This window comes from Zalophus californianus, chromosome 8 (assembly GCF_009762305.2).
Source record: "Zalophus californianus isolate mZalCal1 chromosome 8, mZalCal1.pri.v2, whole genome shotgun sequence".
NCBI lineage: Eukaryota > Metazoa > Chordata > Mammalia > Carnivora > Otariidae > Zalophus > Zalophus californianus.
This window is the reverse complement of record NC_045602.1, coordinates 127,067,340-127,081,239: the sequence shown is the minus strand read 5'-3', so window position 1 is coordinate 127,081,239 and position 13,900 is coordinate 127,067,340. Positions and strand designations below refer to the sequence as shown.

At 57.9% G+C, this 13,900-nt stretch overlaps 1 protein-coding gene across 1 annotated transcript in view; it reads left to right on the top strand.

Moving 5' to 3' along the window:
* The window catches only part of SULF2 (sulfatase 2), an 84,449-nt gene extending 71,030 nt beyond the window's left edge, over positions 1-13,419 (top strand). Inside the window, exons 11-20 of the mRNA XM_035729033.1 lie at positions 1,545-1,737; positions 8,519-8,747; positions 8,880-8,976; positions 9,374-9,468; positions 10,302-10,361; positions 10,747-10,916; positions 11,102-11,244; positions 12,301-12,424; positions 13,126-13,159; positions 13,362-13,419. Coding sequence (XP_035584926.1) covers positions 1,545-1,737; positions 8,519-8,747; positions 8,880-8,976; positions 9,374-9,468; positions 10,302-10,361; positions 10,747-10,916; positions 11,102-11,244; positions 12,301-12,424; positions 13,126-13,159; positions 13,362-13,419 — 1,203 coding nt within the window. The remainder of the gene's footprint in view (positions 1-1,544; positions 1,738-8,518; positions 8,748-8,879; positions 8,977-9,373; positions 9,469-10,301; positions 10,362-10,746; positions 10,917-11,101; positions 11,245-12,300; positions 12,425-13,125; positions 13,160-13,361) is intronic.
* The last annotated feature ends 481 nt before the right edge of the window (positions 13,420-13,900 follow it).

Genomic DNA, 13,900 nt, shown 5'->3' with positions numbered 1-13,900 from the left:
AGTGCCCTGTGGGGCGAGTGGGGCTTCAGCTCGTGGGTAGCCCCCACTCAGCCCCCTTTCCGGACTCCGCACCTGTTCATAGCCTCGGATACTCTGTTAGTTCCCTTGAATTCACTTTACAGGAGCCTCTTCGTGCTGGCTTTCCAGTTAGAGGAGAAATAAGAAGCTGCCTTTTTATTTTATTTTATTTTATTTATTTATTTATTTATTTTGAGAGAGAGAGAGAGAGAGAAACAGCACGAGAGGGGAGAGGGTCCGAGGGAGAAGCAGACTCCCCGCTGAGCCGGGAGCCCGATGTGGGACTCGATCCCGGGACTCCAGGATCATGACCTGAGCCGAAGGCAGTCGCTTAACCAACTGAGCCACCCAGCGCCCGGAAGCTGCCTTTTTAAATAAAGAAGGTTTTTAAAAAGGGAGCTGATTTCAAGAGAAGTGTTAAGATTACAACCACATAGTATTTAGAGACAGCAGGAAGAGTCTGCACCTGGCTTTCCCGAGATGGGCTCTGGGGGGCGGCAGGGAAGCAGGCAGCGTGGCCCGGCCCAAGGGGTGATGGCCGTTTGTCCCTGCCTCAGTCCGCACGCTCCCCCAGGGTAACTCGGGCCCGCACCCGTAAGTACAAATAAAGCCAGGCCTTCCTGTCCCGCTCCTCACTGACAGCCGGTGGCTTCCGAGGCCCAGGCGCGGGTTGGGTGGCTCTCTCACGGGGTCCATGCGGGCAGTTCCGTCTTACCACGGGACTCAGAAATAGGAGCGGCGCATCCCCATGGCCGTGCCACCACCCCTGTTTGTTCATAAGCCCCCAGACCCTCCTCCCCGTGTGTGGAGGATGTCTCGTCTGGGAAGAAGCCCGTCTGTGTCTCTGGACAAGAACTTTGGGTTTCGCTGCTCCCTTAGTTGCCGAGCGCGGTTCCCGGCCCTGGAGCGATGGCCCTGCATGTCCGCAGCAGAAAGCCCTGCCCTCCCAGGGCTGCGTGCTGGGGAGATCCCACCAGTGGTGCTGATTTCCGATCCGTGCTACCAGGAGGGAGCTGCTGGGCCAGGGGCCTTTGTCCCCCCTAGATTGTTCAGATCCCCCGCTGGCCCCTCTCGGGCACCGCCCAGACTGGGGGTTGGGCAGTCCCGGGGCGGCCCAGGGGCAGGCATCAGAGCACGTTGTGAATCCCAGAGGAAAAGAGCCCTGGAGGTGGGGGTTGGGGCCCGGACCCACTGGGGAGGCATCAGTCTCTAGCCCCCCAACTACAGCCCTGAGGACCCCAGTCCCAACAGTCAGCCACGGGCAGGACACAGTCATGGCCCTGCTGACCCTGCCACCCCTCGGTGCCGTGAGCCCTGCCCCCCACGGACCCTTTGGGGCTCCTCCCCTCCCCCCCCCCCCCGCAGACGTGCGTCCGTCCCTCGGTCGCTGAGCAGCCGGCGGCGCCGGGACTCCCGCGAGCCTGTGTCCCACCCAGCGAGTGCCGGGCGGAGGGGGCCGTGTCCGGGCTGGATGGGGACGGTGGCGCCGAGCCCCCGGAGCCTGAGGGCCCGGCTGTGTCTTGCAGAAGTGGCAGTGCGTGGAGGACACGTCGGGGAAGCTGAAGCTGCACAAGTGCAAGGGCCCCGCGCGCCTCGGGGGCAGGGCGCTCTCCAACCTGGTGCCCAAGTACCACGCGCCGGGCGGCGGCGACGCGTGTGCCTGCGACGGCGGCTACCAGCTCAGCCTGGCCGGCCGCCGGAAGAAGTTCCTCAAGAAGAGTAAGTGCGGCGGCCCGGGCACGGGGCGGACGGGAGGGGCGCGATCCTCTGCGGCCCCGCAGCAGGTGGCGTCCTGGGAGCGGGGCCAGGGCGGCGACGAGGCGGGAAGAGGACGTGCGAGCGCGCTGAGCACTGCTCCGGGGGCCGCCGCTGGAGAGGCAGAGGGGAGGGCGGGAGGGCGCCCGGCGGCCCTTACTCTGAGGCAAGAAGCTCGCGGGCGGTTTTGAGCAGAAGAGCCAAGGTCAGATCTGTGTTTTCAAGGGACCCTCCAGCTGCCACTTGGGGGGCTTCGAGGGGCCGGGAGCGTCCGGAGGCCGGTGGGGAGACCCGGCGGGAAGCCTGGGTGCTTGGCCTGGCCCCTGGCGTGCAAGGAAGAGGAGTCGGGCTCTGGCCGGGCCTGGCAGGGAGAGAGGCATGGCCGAGCGTCGGTCCTCATTATTTGCAGATTGTCTTACTCGCAGTGATTTACCTGGAGCCCCCGAATCAGTACTCAGGGTGCTTTCTCGGTCATTCGCGGCACGTGCAGAGTGGCAGAAATTTCTGAGTCACGCAACACGCGTGCTCCCAGCTGAGCTCGAATGAGGCAATGCCCTGCTTTCCGGCCTCCGCTCTCGCGCTGTGTGGGGGCAGCTTTGTCACGTCGGTTTAGCAGCACGTTTCTTGCATTTTGTGCTTTTACCCAGTGATGTCACTGTTCAGCCTGGTGCTGACGTGCTGTGTGGTGTCCCCAAGCACGGGAAGGCTGAGATGTGGCCCAAGGAGAGGACACATGGGTTAGATAAGCTTCCCTCAGGCACGAGACACAGCGCTGCTGGCCGGGAGCTCAGTGTTAAAGGATCAACGATATCTATTAAATGAGGTGTCTTTAAACAGAAACACACAGATAAGGTTCTGTATTGACAGTTGACAAACATGCTGTGACCAGAGGTTCACAGGAACTGAACCCCACATTTCCCCTAGGAGCAGAAAGAGCCTCCATGCCAATGGAAGGAGCCATCTAAGACTTCATGGCTTGCTCCCCGCAGGGGCTGAGGAAGGGCAGACAGAGAGCCAACCAGCAGAGAAAGTGGATTCCTAGATCCAACTGCAAAACTCCCATCACTCTGGACTAGTCCTGGCCCCATTCCGAGGTTCAGCTTCCCCTGAAAAGAATGCACCTGGAACATGCTCGGAGGCCCCTGGGTGCCAGCCCTTGGTCTCCGTGAGACCTGGTCAGCGGGCCAGACGTGTCCCCTCCAGAGCTGGGCAGTTTCCCATGCCGCCCACTCATCGGGCCCCCTGACCCAAGGACAGCTAAAGCCCAATAGAGATTTTAGTTCTGGCTGTTTTTCTTCCTAATAGTGGTAAAATACACAAAGTTTATCATTCTATTTTTTTTTTTTAAGATTTATTTATTTGAGAGAGAGAGCATGAGCGGGAGAGGGAGAAGGAGAGAGAATCTCAGTCTCTGCGCTGAGCTGGGAGCCCGATGTGGGGCTCAATCTCACAACCCCGAGATCACAACCTGAGCTGAAACCAAGGGTCAGACACTGAACCGACTGCACGACCCCCCAACCCCGTGCCCCTCTAACTACTTTCAAGCGCACAGTTCAGCAGCACTAAGCACCTTCACACTGTTGCGCCGCCGTCACCACCGCCCGTCCCCAGAGTGCTGCTCATCTTGCAAAACTGAAACTCTGTCCCCATTAGGCTGAAACTCCCCACCCCGCTTCCCCGTCCCTGGCCACCACCCTCATGTTGCTGTTTCTGGGCGTCTCAGTGCTCTGGGGACCTCATATAAGTGGAATCGTGCAGTGCTTGTGCTCTTGGGCGGGCTTATTTCACAGCATAACGTCCTCAAGGGTCATCCATGGTATTGCCTGATCTGTATCTGCCTGGGTCAGAGTCCCCTTCCTCCTGTAAGGCTGAATGATACTCCACGGTGGCCTAACGAGGGCCTGGGCGTCCAGCGGCACGCCCCTCTGACCCACCGGGCCTCAGCACTGGGCAGGTGGTGCCTCCATAGCACTTCCGGCTGGGGGCCCCCCATTTTATTTCCTCACAGGCCCATGAGTCGCTGCCAAGCTCTTTTGTAGCCAATTCAAAGGATTGGTTTCCAGACTGAATTCCACAGCTGACATCTCCTTGCTTCGGCGCACGGCACGGTGCATAATCTTCAAATAGTACAAGAAGTTGTGACTCAGTTAAGCTTCCCCCCCCCCACCCCATTAATACTCAGAGGAAAGAAGACGCACCAAAATAGCTGAGACCCCAGTCAACCTAAGTTCTCACCTGAGCTCGATGTAACTGAAGTTCTGCCTTAGATACCCCTCACAGCAACCCGGGGACCAAGGCGGGGGACCCTCCTTATGATGCACAGAAAGCCCGGGTCACACAGCTCAGTCGGGGCCCAGGCCTCACCCCCTGGCCCCACATTCGTCCCCCCACAAGTGCCTGCCAACAGAGCACTTCCCGCCCCTTTCTGAGCGGCCAGCTCTGAGCAGGGCTGCTCAACCCCTCCACAGTTTTGCCCCTGGGGGGATGCTCCTGGCATCGGGTGGGTAGGGGCTGGGGATACTTGCAAACATCGCACAACGCACGGGATAGTCTCCCACAGCAAAGGATTATCTGGCCCCCAAATCTCACCAGTTTTGAGGTTGAGAAGCCCCAGTTTAGAGCAGCTCAGACCCCAGCCCGCCGTGATCCACGGGGACACCAGCTGTGGCATGAGGAAGTACGGCAGGGCCGGCCAGCCAGCCCAGAGCTGGGTGATGGGCCCGGGCGGCCACTCTTTACTCACTTAGGCTCCCAGCAAACCCGCAGCCCTACCATGTGCCAGAGGCTGAGGTTACAGAGTTGAACGAGAGAGACGCAGATCGGGCCTCGTGGGTGAGACAAGGGGTAAGCAAGTTAACGGAGTGGGAAGATCGTGGAAGAAATGAAACAGCGGTGTGCCCAGGAGGGGAGGGCTGATCACCCTAGGATGGGCACTTGGCTTATACCTAAGTGAGAGTCGAGTGTGGGGAAGGAACCGGGCCTATGCATGTTCTCAGTCTGGGAAGAGGGAGCACAAAGGCCCTGTGGATCCCAGCCCCAGAGAGCAGGCTGCAGGGCCCAGGGTTTTCCAGGCCCAGGGAGGTGGATAGGCCCCGCTTGTGACCTTGGACAAGGATGTCCCAGCAGCAGAGTGCCCTCAAACCACAGAGCAGTTGCCTGATGCCAACTTCCAGGTACTGCAGAAGTTACCAGTTCTGTTCAGGTCATGCTGCAAAGAGCCCTGCAGGGCAGGGACCATCGTGAGGACACAGCTGCTCGGGAGTTAGCCAGATTGTCCGGGGTCACACATTTGCTCAGGATTTGCACCCGAGTGGTCAGACTCCAGAGCCCATTCTCTTGGCCACGGGGTTATGAAGCCCCTCTGTTCCCAGGACACGGGGTTGGCGGGGGCCCCTTTGGGACCCCCAGAAACAAAGCCCACCAGGGTGACCAGGAGAACGAGGGGTGTGGCTTCATGTCCAGGCAAAGGTTTACACAGGGGCTGGCAGCCTCATCTGCAAAGGACCGGAGAGTAAATATTTGAGGCTTTGCAGGCTGAACAGTCTCTCAACTTCTCAGTTCTGTCACTGGAGCGAGAAAAGAGCTGTGGACTCAGTAGCTTATTTACAAAACCGCGCAGAGGGCCAGATTCGGCCCTCAGGCCATAGCGTGGGGACCTCTGGGTGTATGGCAGGGGGATGAAGCTGGGAAGACCCAAAGCACTTGACTCCTAAGCAAGCAAGACAGAAGGGGCGGCAAGAACCCGGTGGGTCTAGTTCACGGCCCTCGTGGGCAGGTATGAGCCGCCCCCACAGGGACAGCGGTTCACACTGTGTGCATCAGGGGCCCCGGGACTGTGGCTTCAGGGACTGGACTCAGAAAGGAAAAAGCCAAGGAGAGAGCCGGCCCAGGGTTTCGCTAAGAGAGGCCTCTCCTGGACCCGGGCCCCCGGATCCTTTGGCCTGTGTGACTCTGATAGAAGGGGTCTGAGAATTGAAAGATACAAACACCTGCCCCAGGAGTGGGGGCAGCAAGAGCAGACCCTGCAGCCCAGGGGCCGCCCCGGGCCGCCTGGGACAGGGAGTTCCCAGCCTCGGGCCTCGGGCGCCACCTGGTGGCCACTGGAAGCCCAGCAGACACGGGGGCCGAGCCAGGCTCCAGGCCCTTCTCCAGAAAGATGCACCTGGAGACCAGCGGCATTACACACTTGATGCACGGCAGGGCCAGACCTGAGTGAAGGGTGCGGAGTTTTAAGGCAGAAGGGAGGGGTGGGGACTGGGGCCAACAGGAGAACAGACCGCCTGTCTAAAGGAACGGCGTCAGCTCCTGCCTGTGGACCCAGTGGGGACAGTGCAGGCACTTCTTTGGTTCTCTCTTCCAAAGCTCGAAATCTGCACTCCTACATGACCACCCACCCCTGCTTTTCTCTAATGTTAGCAACCTGATCAAATTTGCCTCATAATATATAGAAGATGCAAGAAATCCAGGCTCTGGCTTTAGCCTGCATGGCCTCGGTTTTCAGTAGTCAGCTTAGAGCCTGGAAAAAATGCCTCTGAGCCCTGTGTCCCTGCCCAGATCCGGGGAGAGCATCCCGCTCCCTGGTGGCCAATCAGACGGAGAAGCTAAGAGACCCTCCCCCCAAGCCGCTCCCTTTTCTATCCAGGAGAACATGCTACCTAGCTTTTTTCTTTTCCGGTTCAAATTAATGCGGTTTTTTTAGTGTCTTTGTTTCTTATTGAGGTATAAGCGACATATAACTTACTAGTTTTGGGTGTGCAACATAGTGATTTGGTACCTGCAGACATTGCAAAATGATCACAATAGGTGGTTAACATCCGTCACCATACAGTGACAAAAATTTATTTATTGTGAAAATTTTAAAGCTCTCCCTTAGAAGCCTTCAAATATGCAATACAGTATTAACTGTAGTCACTGTCCCCTACGTGGCATCCCCAGGACTCACTCATTCTGGAACTGGAAGTTTGTACCTTTGGAGCCCCTTCACCCATTTCGCCTGCTCCCAACCCCACACCTCTAGCAGCCACCAGTCTGTTCTCTGTATCTGTGAGCTCAGGGTTTTGTTTTGTTTGGGGTTTATTTTTAGATCCCACGTATAAGTGAGATCAGGTGGTATGTGTCTTTCTCTGACTTAGCCTTATATATCCTCTAGGTCCATCCATGTTGGTCTTTTCGTTTTTGTTTTTTATGATTTTATTTATTTGAGAGAGAGAGAGAGAGAGAACACAAGCAGGGCAGAGGGAGAGGGAGAAGCAGACTCCCCGCTGAGCAGGGAGCCCAACAAGGGACTCGATCCCAGGACCCCGAGACCATGACCTGAGCCAAAGGCAGACACCTAACCGACTGTGCCACCCAGGCGCCCCTATTTCTTGTCTTTTTGATAACAGCCATTCTAACAGGCGTGAGCGAGAGGATAGCTCGTTGTGGTTTTGATGTGCGTTTCCCTGACGATGAGCAATGCTGAGCACCTTTTTCATGTACCTGTTGGCCGACTGGATGTCTTCTTTAGAAAAATGTCTCTTCAGATTCTCTGCCTGTTTTTTAGTCAGATGGTTTGGGTTTTTGCTATTGTGTTGTATAAATTTTTATCTATCTTGGATATTAATTTCATCCTTATCAGTTTTTTATCATAAATGGATGTTGAATTTTGCCACACGCTTTTCCTGCATCCACTGAGATGATCCTATGATTTTTAGCCCTCATTTTGTTAAATAAATGTGGTGTATCACGATAGAGCTTGGTTGGCAGATGGTGAACCATCCTTATATCCCTGGAATAAAGCCCACTTTATCGTGGTGTTTGATCCTTTTCATGTATTGAATTCGGTTTGCTGCTACTTTTGCTGAAGGATTTTGCATCTATGTTCATGTGCAAACTGGCCTATAATTTTCTTTTCTGGTGGTGTCTTTGTCTGGTTTTGATATCGGAGTCATGCTGGCCTCTGAAATGAGTTTGGAAGTGTTCCCCCCTCCTCTCTTTCTTCAAGAGTCTGAGAAGGACTGGTAATATTAATTCTTTAAATGTTTGGTAGAACTCACCAGTGAAGCCATCTGGTCCTGGACTTCTGTTTGTTGGGAAGCTTCTGATTACCGATTTCATCTCCTTACTTAATGATTTTATATCCATGTTCATTTTTTCCTTTTTTCTTTTTTTATTGAGGTAAAGTTCAGACACCATAAAACTTACCATTTTTACAATGTTAAAGTCTACAGTTCAGAAGCACGTACTACATTCACAGTGTAGTGCACCCACCACCTCTAATTCCAGAACCTTCCATCACCCCCAAAAGGGAACCCCAGTACTGTCTCCCCATCCCATGGCAACCATTAACTTGCTTTTGGTCTCTTTACCTCCTGTGGACATGCTGAACAAATAGACCCATACAACATGGGACCTCTCGTGCCTGCATTCACGGAGCATCGTGTGGCGGACACACACCCACATGGTAGCGTACATCATGGCCTCGTTCCTCTGTGGCCGAACATTCCATCACACGGATGGACCACATGAGTCCACGCATAGCTCTTTCTGGGGATCATCTCAAGTCACATCCTCCTTAAGCTCTGGGCCTTCGGTTTTTCCCAAGTGAATCATCGTGTGGTCCTTCCCACTGGGGTCCCTCCAGGTCCTGCCTCCTGGGCGGGTAGGTCTCGGGAGGCCTCGAGTCTCGGGATCGATGGGCTGCTGTCCGGAGAGCCCGGCCAGCCTGTCCAGCCCCACTGACCCAGCCACCCGCCGACGCCCACAGAATACAAGACCAGCTATGCCCGGAACCGCTCCATCCGCTCAGTGGCCGTCAAGGTGGATGGCGGGGTGCACCACACAGGCCTGGATGACGCATCCCAGCCCCGCGGCCTTACCAAGCGGCACTGGCCAGGGGCCCCTGAGGACCCAGACGACAAAGACGGCGGAGACTTCAGTGGCACCGGGGGCCTTCCAGACTACTCAGCCCCCAACCCCATTAAAGTGACACACCGGTGAGAGTCCAGGCAGAGGGCAGGGGTGTGGGGCGCAGCTGGGGCCTTGCGGGGGGTGGAAGCCCACACCTCGGGCCCCTGGCTGGGCCCCCTCAGCCCCTCAGAGCACACGTGGCCCCTTCCCTCGAGCAGGTGCTACATCCTCGAGAACGACACGGTCCAGTGTGACCTGGATCTGTACAAGTCCCTGCAGGCCTGGAAAGATCACAAGCTGCACATCGACCACGAGGTGAGGGGCTTCTGGGCTGGGAGCACTCTCCCCCCACCCCGAGCTGGGCAGGACCACCAGCCACACCGGGAGGGACAGAGGCCTGCCCAGGATCCTCAGGCATCTGACAGGCCACTTCCAGGCTGCCGGGGAGGACAGTGTAGTCAAGGACTGTCCTTCCGGGACCACGCTTCACTCACAGATGCTCCCGCCACAGCCAGTCCTCTCAACGAGCCTGGGGGCGACGAGGCCTCGGTGGGCTCAGCTGGTCCTCGGGAGCCTGGCCCCTTCAGCAGGTGGAACCCAGGGCCCCTCAGCAGCCACAAATGCAGGCAGGGGCCGGGGCCCCCCCCCAGGCCGTCCCTTCTCCCCCAGCGCCCCAGAGTTTCATAGCCTCCTCGCCTGCTCTCTGCCTCAGATCGAAACCCTGCAGAACAAAATTAAGAACCTGCGGGAAGTCCGGGGTCACCTGAAGAAAAAGCGGCCCGAGGAATGTGACTGTCACAAAATCAGGTGAGGAGGCAGCAAAGAGCAGCCAGGACACCCTGGAAAGGCCCCTCGTGCTCCTGCAGGACACTGCTGGGGACACACCTCCCCTCCGGGACTCCTTTCAATATCTTTAGAGCCCTATCTCCTCCCTCAGAGGAAGAACAAAAAATCAGAAAAGCATTCACATGCCCGTTGCCTGCAGGGGGCACAGACCGTGGCCCTCGGGAGCGGGCCAGAGGCACCTACCTGCTCACAGAGGCAGGCTTTTGCTGGGGTGGGGGGGGCTGGTTCCCAGGAGGGGAAGGTGCCTGTGCGGACTGCCCTTCCAGAAACAGTCCTCCTGGCCCAAGGTCCACGTTGCCAACTTAGGGAACTGCGGCCCGGGGGTCACTGTCCAGCCGAACTTCTGCGACGCTGGAGCCACCCAGTACGGCAGCCAGCAACCACGCGGGGCTCTTGTGCCCTTGAAGTGTGGCCGGGGTGACGGGGGAACTGAACTTGTGCTTTGGTGTAAATGGAAAGAGCCATAGGTGGCTAGTGGCTCCTGCACCAGTGCGCCCCCTTCTCAGAAAGGGCTGGCCCTGAGCCAGCATGCGATGGGGGGGGGGGGGGGGGGGGCCGACCTGGAGATACCAGCCCAGCGTCCAGTCCCGCTGACTTACACCCACCCAGGGCCCCCCAGCTGGCCTCCAGGGGAACGGGACGGCCAGCCAGGCAGCTGCCGCCGTGGGGGTGGTTCCCACCCCAGCACTGTCCCCAGAAAGCGGGCCGGGGGTCCCAGGGGACCGCGGTTTGCACCACCCCCCTCCCCAGGAGCTGCCCTGTAAGCAGCTTCGGACACCCGGGGTCTGTTACAGTTACCACACCCAGCACAAAGGCCGCCTCAAGCATAAAGGCTCCAGTCTGCATCCTTTCAGGTAAGGGCAGCTTAAGGCTCAGGGGAGCTAAGGCCAACAGGAGCAGGAAAGAGGTGCTGACCCTTCCCTGCGGCGTACACAGGAGTCCTTGAAAAGGCGGAACTCCCAGAGCGGCTCTCCGGCGGCCCCCTGTGGCTAGAGGAGGTCCTACCCCGGGGGAGGGGCGGGGGCGGAGCAGGCTGCAGGGGCGGAGACTCAGCCTGGCCCCCAGCGCGGCCTCAGACCCGCAGTGGGTCTTGGCCAGAGATCCTTCGCTTGGGGGACCCCCTACGGTGGCGCGCCCCACTCCGGGCAGGAAGAGCAGAGGTTCAGGATCCCGGACCCCTAGGAGGCTGCAGGTGGGGGCGGAGGGAGGTATGAAGGGTGTGGCCCTGTGTGCCCCTAGGAAGGGCCTGCAGGAGAAGGACAAGGTGTGGCTGCTGCGAGAGCAGAAGCGCAAGAAGAAACTTCGCAAGCTGCTCAAGCGCCTGCAGAACAACGACACGTGCAGCATGCCGGGCCTCACGTGCTTCACCCACGACAACCAGCACTGGCAGACGGCACCGCTCTGGACACGTGAGCGAGCGGGCAGGCACGGGCAGGAGGGATGCTCCGGGGCCACACGGGGACCGCCCCGCCCCCACCCCGACCCCGGCCCAGGACTGCGGGGGTCACAAGCCCTGGGGACAGAAAGGAGCCCGGGGTCCGGGAGGAACTCCTGTGGGCCGCTCACCGGCGCGCCCCCCCGCTTCCCTTGGCAGTGGGGCCATTCTGCGCCTGCACCAGCGCCAACAACAACACCTACTGGTGCATGAGGACCATCAACGAGACCCACAACTTCCTCTTCTGCGAATTTGCCACGGGCTTCCTGGAGTACTTTGATCTCAACACGGACCCCTACCAGGTACACACAACACAGGCTGGAGAAGCGGGGGTGGGGACCCCCTGAGCAAGTGGCAGCACATCTTCCAAGTCCCCGAGCCCCTAAGGCAGGAGGCGGGGGTTCAGAAGGTACTCGATGCGATCTCGGCCCCTCTGTGCCTCCGTCCTCCTGCACCTGGAATCTGGGTCTTGAACGGCTTCTCCCTCTATAGGCACCTGCCAGTGGTGAAGCAGGCTTTAGGGCTAAGTGTGAAGGCTCCTAGAACTGGAGGGCTTGGGGGGTTCCCCAGGGTCAGACCAAACCCTGCACACTCAGGGGCCTATGGGGACCACACAGGTAACGGGCCACAGCCAGCACTCATGACATGCCGGGCACTTGCCTGAGTGTCTCCAAGTATTAATCATCAGAAGACACGTGCCCAGTGGCCCAGAACATGTAAGACGGGTGCCACCGGTCTCTGGTGAGCGGCCTGGGTGTGTCCCTTCTGGAACGGCTGGTCCCCACTGAGCTCTTCCACACTGGAGCTTCCCAGCAGTGTGGCCTCGGTATTGTCCAATTTCAGTGTCTCTAGTCATTTTATCTGAAACCTGACTTTTTAAAGGCCAGCAGCCCCACTCTCTTGATCTTTAACTACCATACAGGCTGCCGGTCTTTCTCCCCAGGTAGGCCGTCCCCGTATTTTACACGAGCAGGTGGCACAGCATGCACGTTAGTCACCAGTAGCTCCCAGAGTGGGCAAGGACCCGGGTCCCTGACCCATCCCTTCCCCAAGTGGCAGCTTAGCAGTCAGGCAGCACGGAGGGGCTGTGGATGACAGTCTGGAGCTAGAGGGGAGAGTGGCCACACGGAGCCACCGGAGCAGCCACACGCGGCGGTCCTTCTGTTCTGGGGGAGAGAGCATGGTGGGGCTCACAGGCACGAGGCAGTCCGGACTGTCCCCAACTCCAGCTCTTGCAGAGTAAAGGCCCCCGTCCCCCAGCACCCCTGCTCCCAACCCGCCTGGAGGAAGTGCCCTCGGTGCTGGAAGCTGGTGGGGGTCCCCGCGCTCACCTTGTTGATAACCTCTGTTCCAACCAGTTGATGAATGCGGTGAACACACTGGACCGGGACGTCCTCAACCAGCTCCATGTGCAGCTCATGGAGCTGAGGAGCTGCAAGGGTTACAAGCAGTGCAACCCCCGGACTCGAAACATGGACCTGGGTGAGGAGGCACTCCGACGTGGGGCCAGTGGGGAGCAGGGTTACCGCTGCAAGGAATGTAGGAGGTCAGTCTAGTCCGAAGAGCCGGGCATCACCGGGAGCTGGTGAATCCTCACCAGTGGTGCAGCACCCCCTCCCTAACATGCACCAAGCGCTGTGTTGCTCTAAGTCCTGATGCTCCTCGATCACGCTGTGCTGGTCACTGTGCTACATGTCTTATAGTCAGTATCTTGATCACCCCGTGACAACCCTCTGGGAGGAGTCACGTGACCGGGCCGGCTGATCACAAAGCCCACACGCTTGGTCACGCCGCCGATCCTCTAGGAAGCTTGCCAAGAGCCGAGCCACGGGATCTCCCCGCTGCCCCACTCTCGGGGCCCGTAGCTTCCTGTGCTCTGTCGCATAGGTGTCCCTGTCCATATCTGCCTCCCTGACCATGACCACGCCCCAGGACCCTGTTGAACGGATACATCGGGGTCCTACATCTGGTGACATCAGAGTACAGGCAATCCCCAGGCTACCTGAGAGTCTCAGGGAATGCTCACAGTCATGATTCAGCCACTCCATCTGCCCTAGGGGACACTATCAACGTCATGAATGACAAAAAAAGGGAAAAAAAGGCAGATAGAAAGCAGTTGTCATCGCTTGTGCTATTTTTGCCCTAAACTCAGTTTCTCTTTTGTTCATTTCTGTCTCATTTAGGACTTAAAGATGGAGGAAGCTATGAGCAATACAGGTATCTGGTTTTGTTGTTAAAGCCCGAGACCGTTCCCCTAGGCTGGCCCATCCTGTGGTCCAACCTCTGAGGTGGCGCGAGTCGGGCTGAGGCCCTGCCCTCTCTCTGGTCTGCCAGGGGCCTGGGGCGCCCACCAGGGAAGGGGGAGACTCTTTCTGGGTGAGGCTAACATGCCTTCTCTTTTTGACACCCGAAAACTTAGGCAGTTTCAGCGTCGAAAGTGGCCAGAGATGAAGAGACCTTCTTCCAAATCGCTGTGAGTTGAGGAAACAGTTTACAAATAGAGATCTGGTTTGCCCTGCTTCGTTCTGCCGAAGCCGTTTTGTGTGCATGCCATTTCTTTCATAATCCTGTCTCTGTCTGTGTCACGAGCAGGGAGCAGGAAGGTCTGTGTTTTAGATTAATACCTTGTCTCACATGTTTGTTCTCTATAGCATAACTTGGGCCTGGAAGACTCAATGTAGTCCTTAGAGGTTGAGAAGCATGTAAACGTTACACTTGGCCAGACATCTCAAAGGCTGTGGCTGCAGAAGGGCTAACTGGTCCGTGTCAGCAGCAGGGGCGGCCTCATGAAACGGCCCTCAAAATATCTATGGCCCGAAGTCTCCCTCTAGCACCAAAGAGGCTGCTGAAGGGCTGAGACTGGGGCAACCTGAAAGGGTCACCTCAAGTCTAAAGGGAACAGCACCAGTGGGATGCGGCTTGGATCTTCCAGTTCACCATGAAAATCCAAACACACAG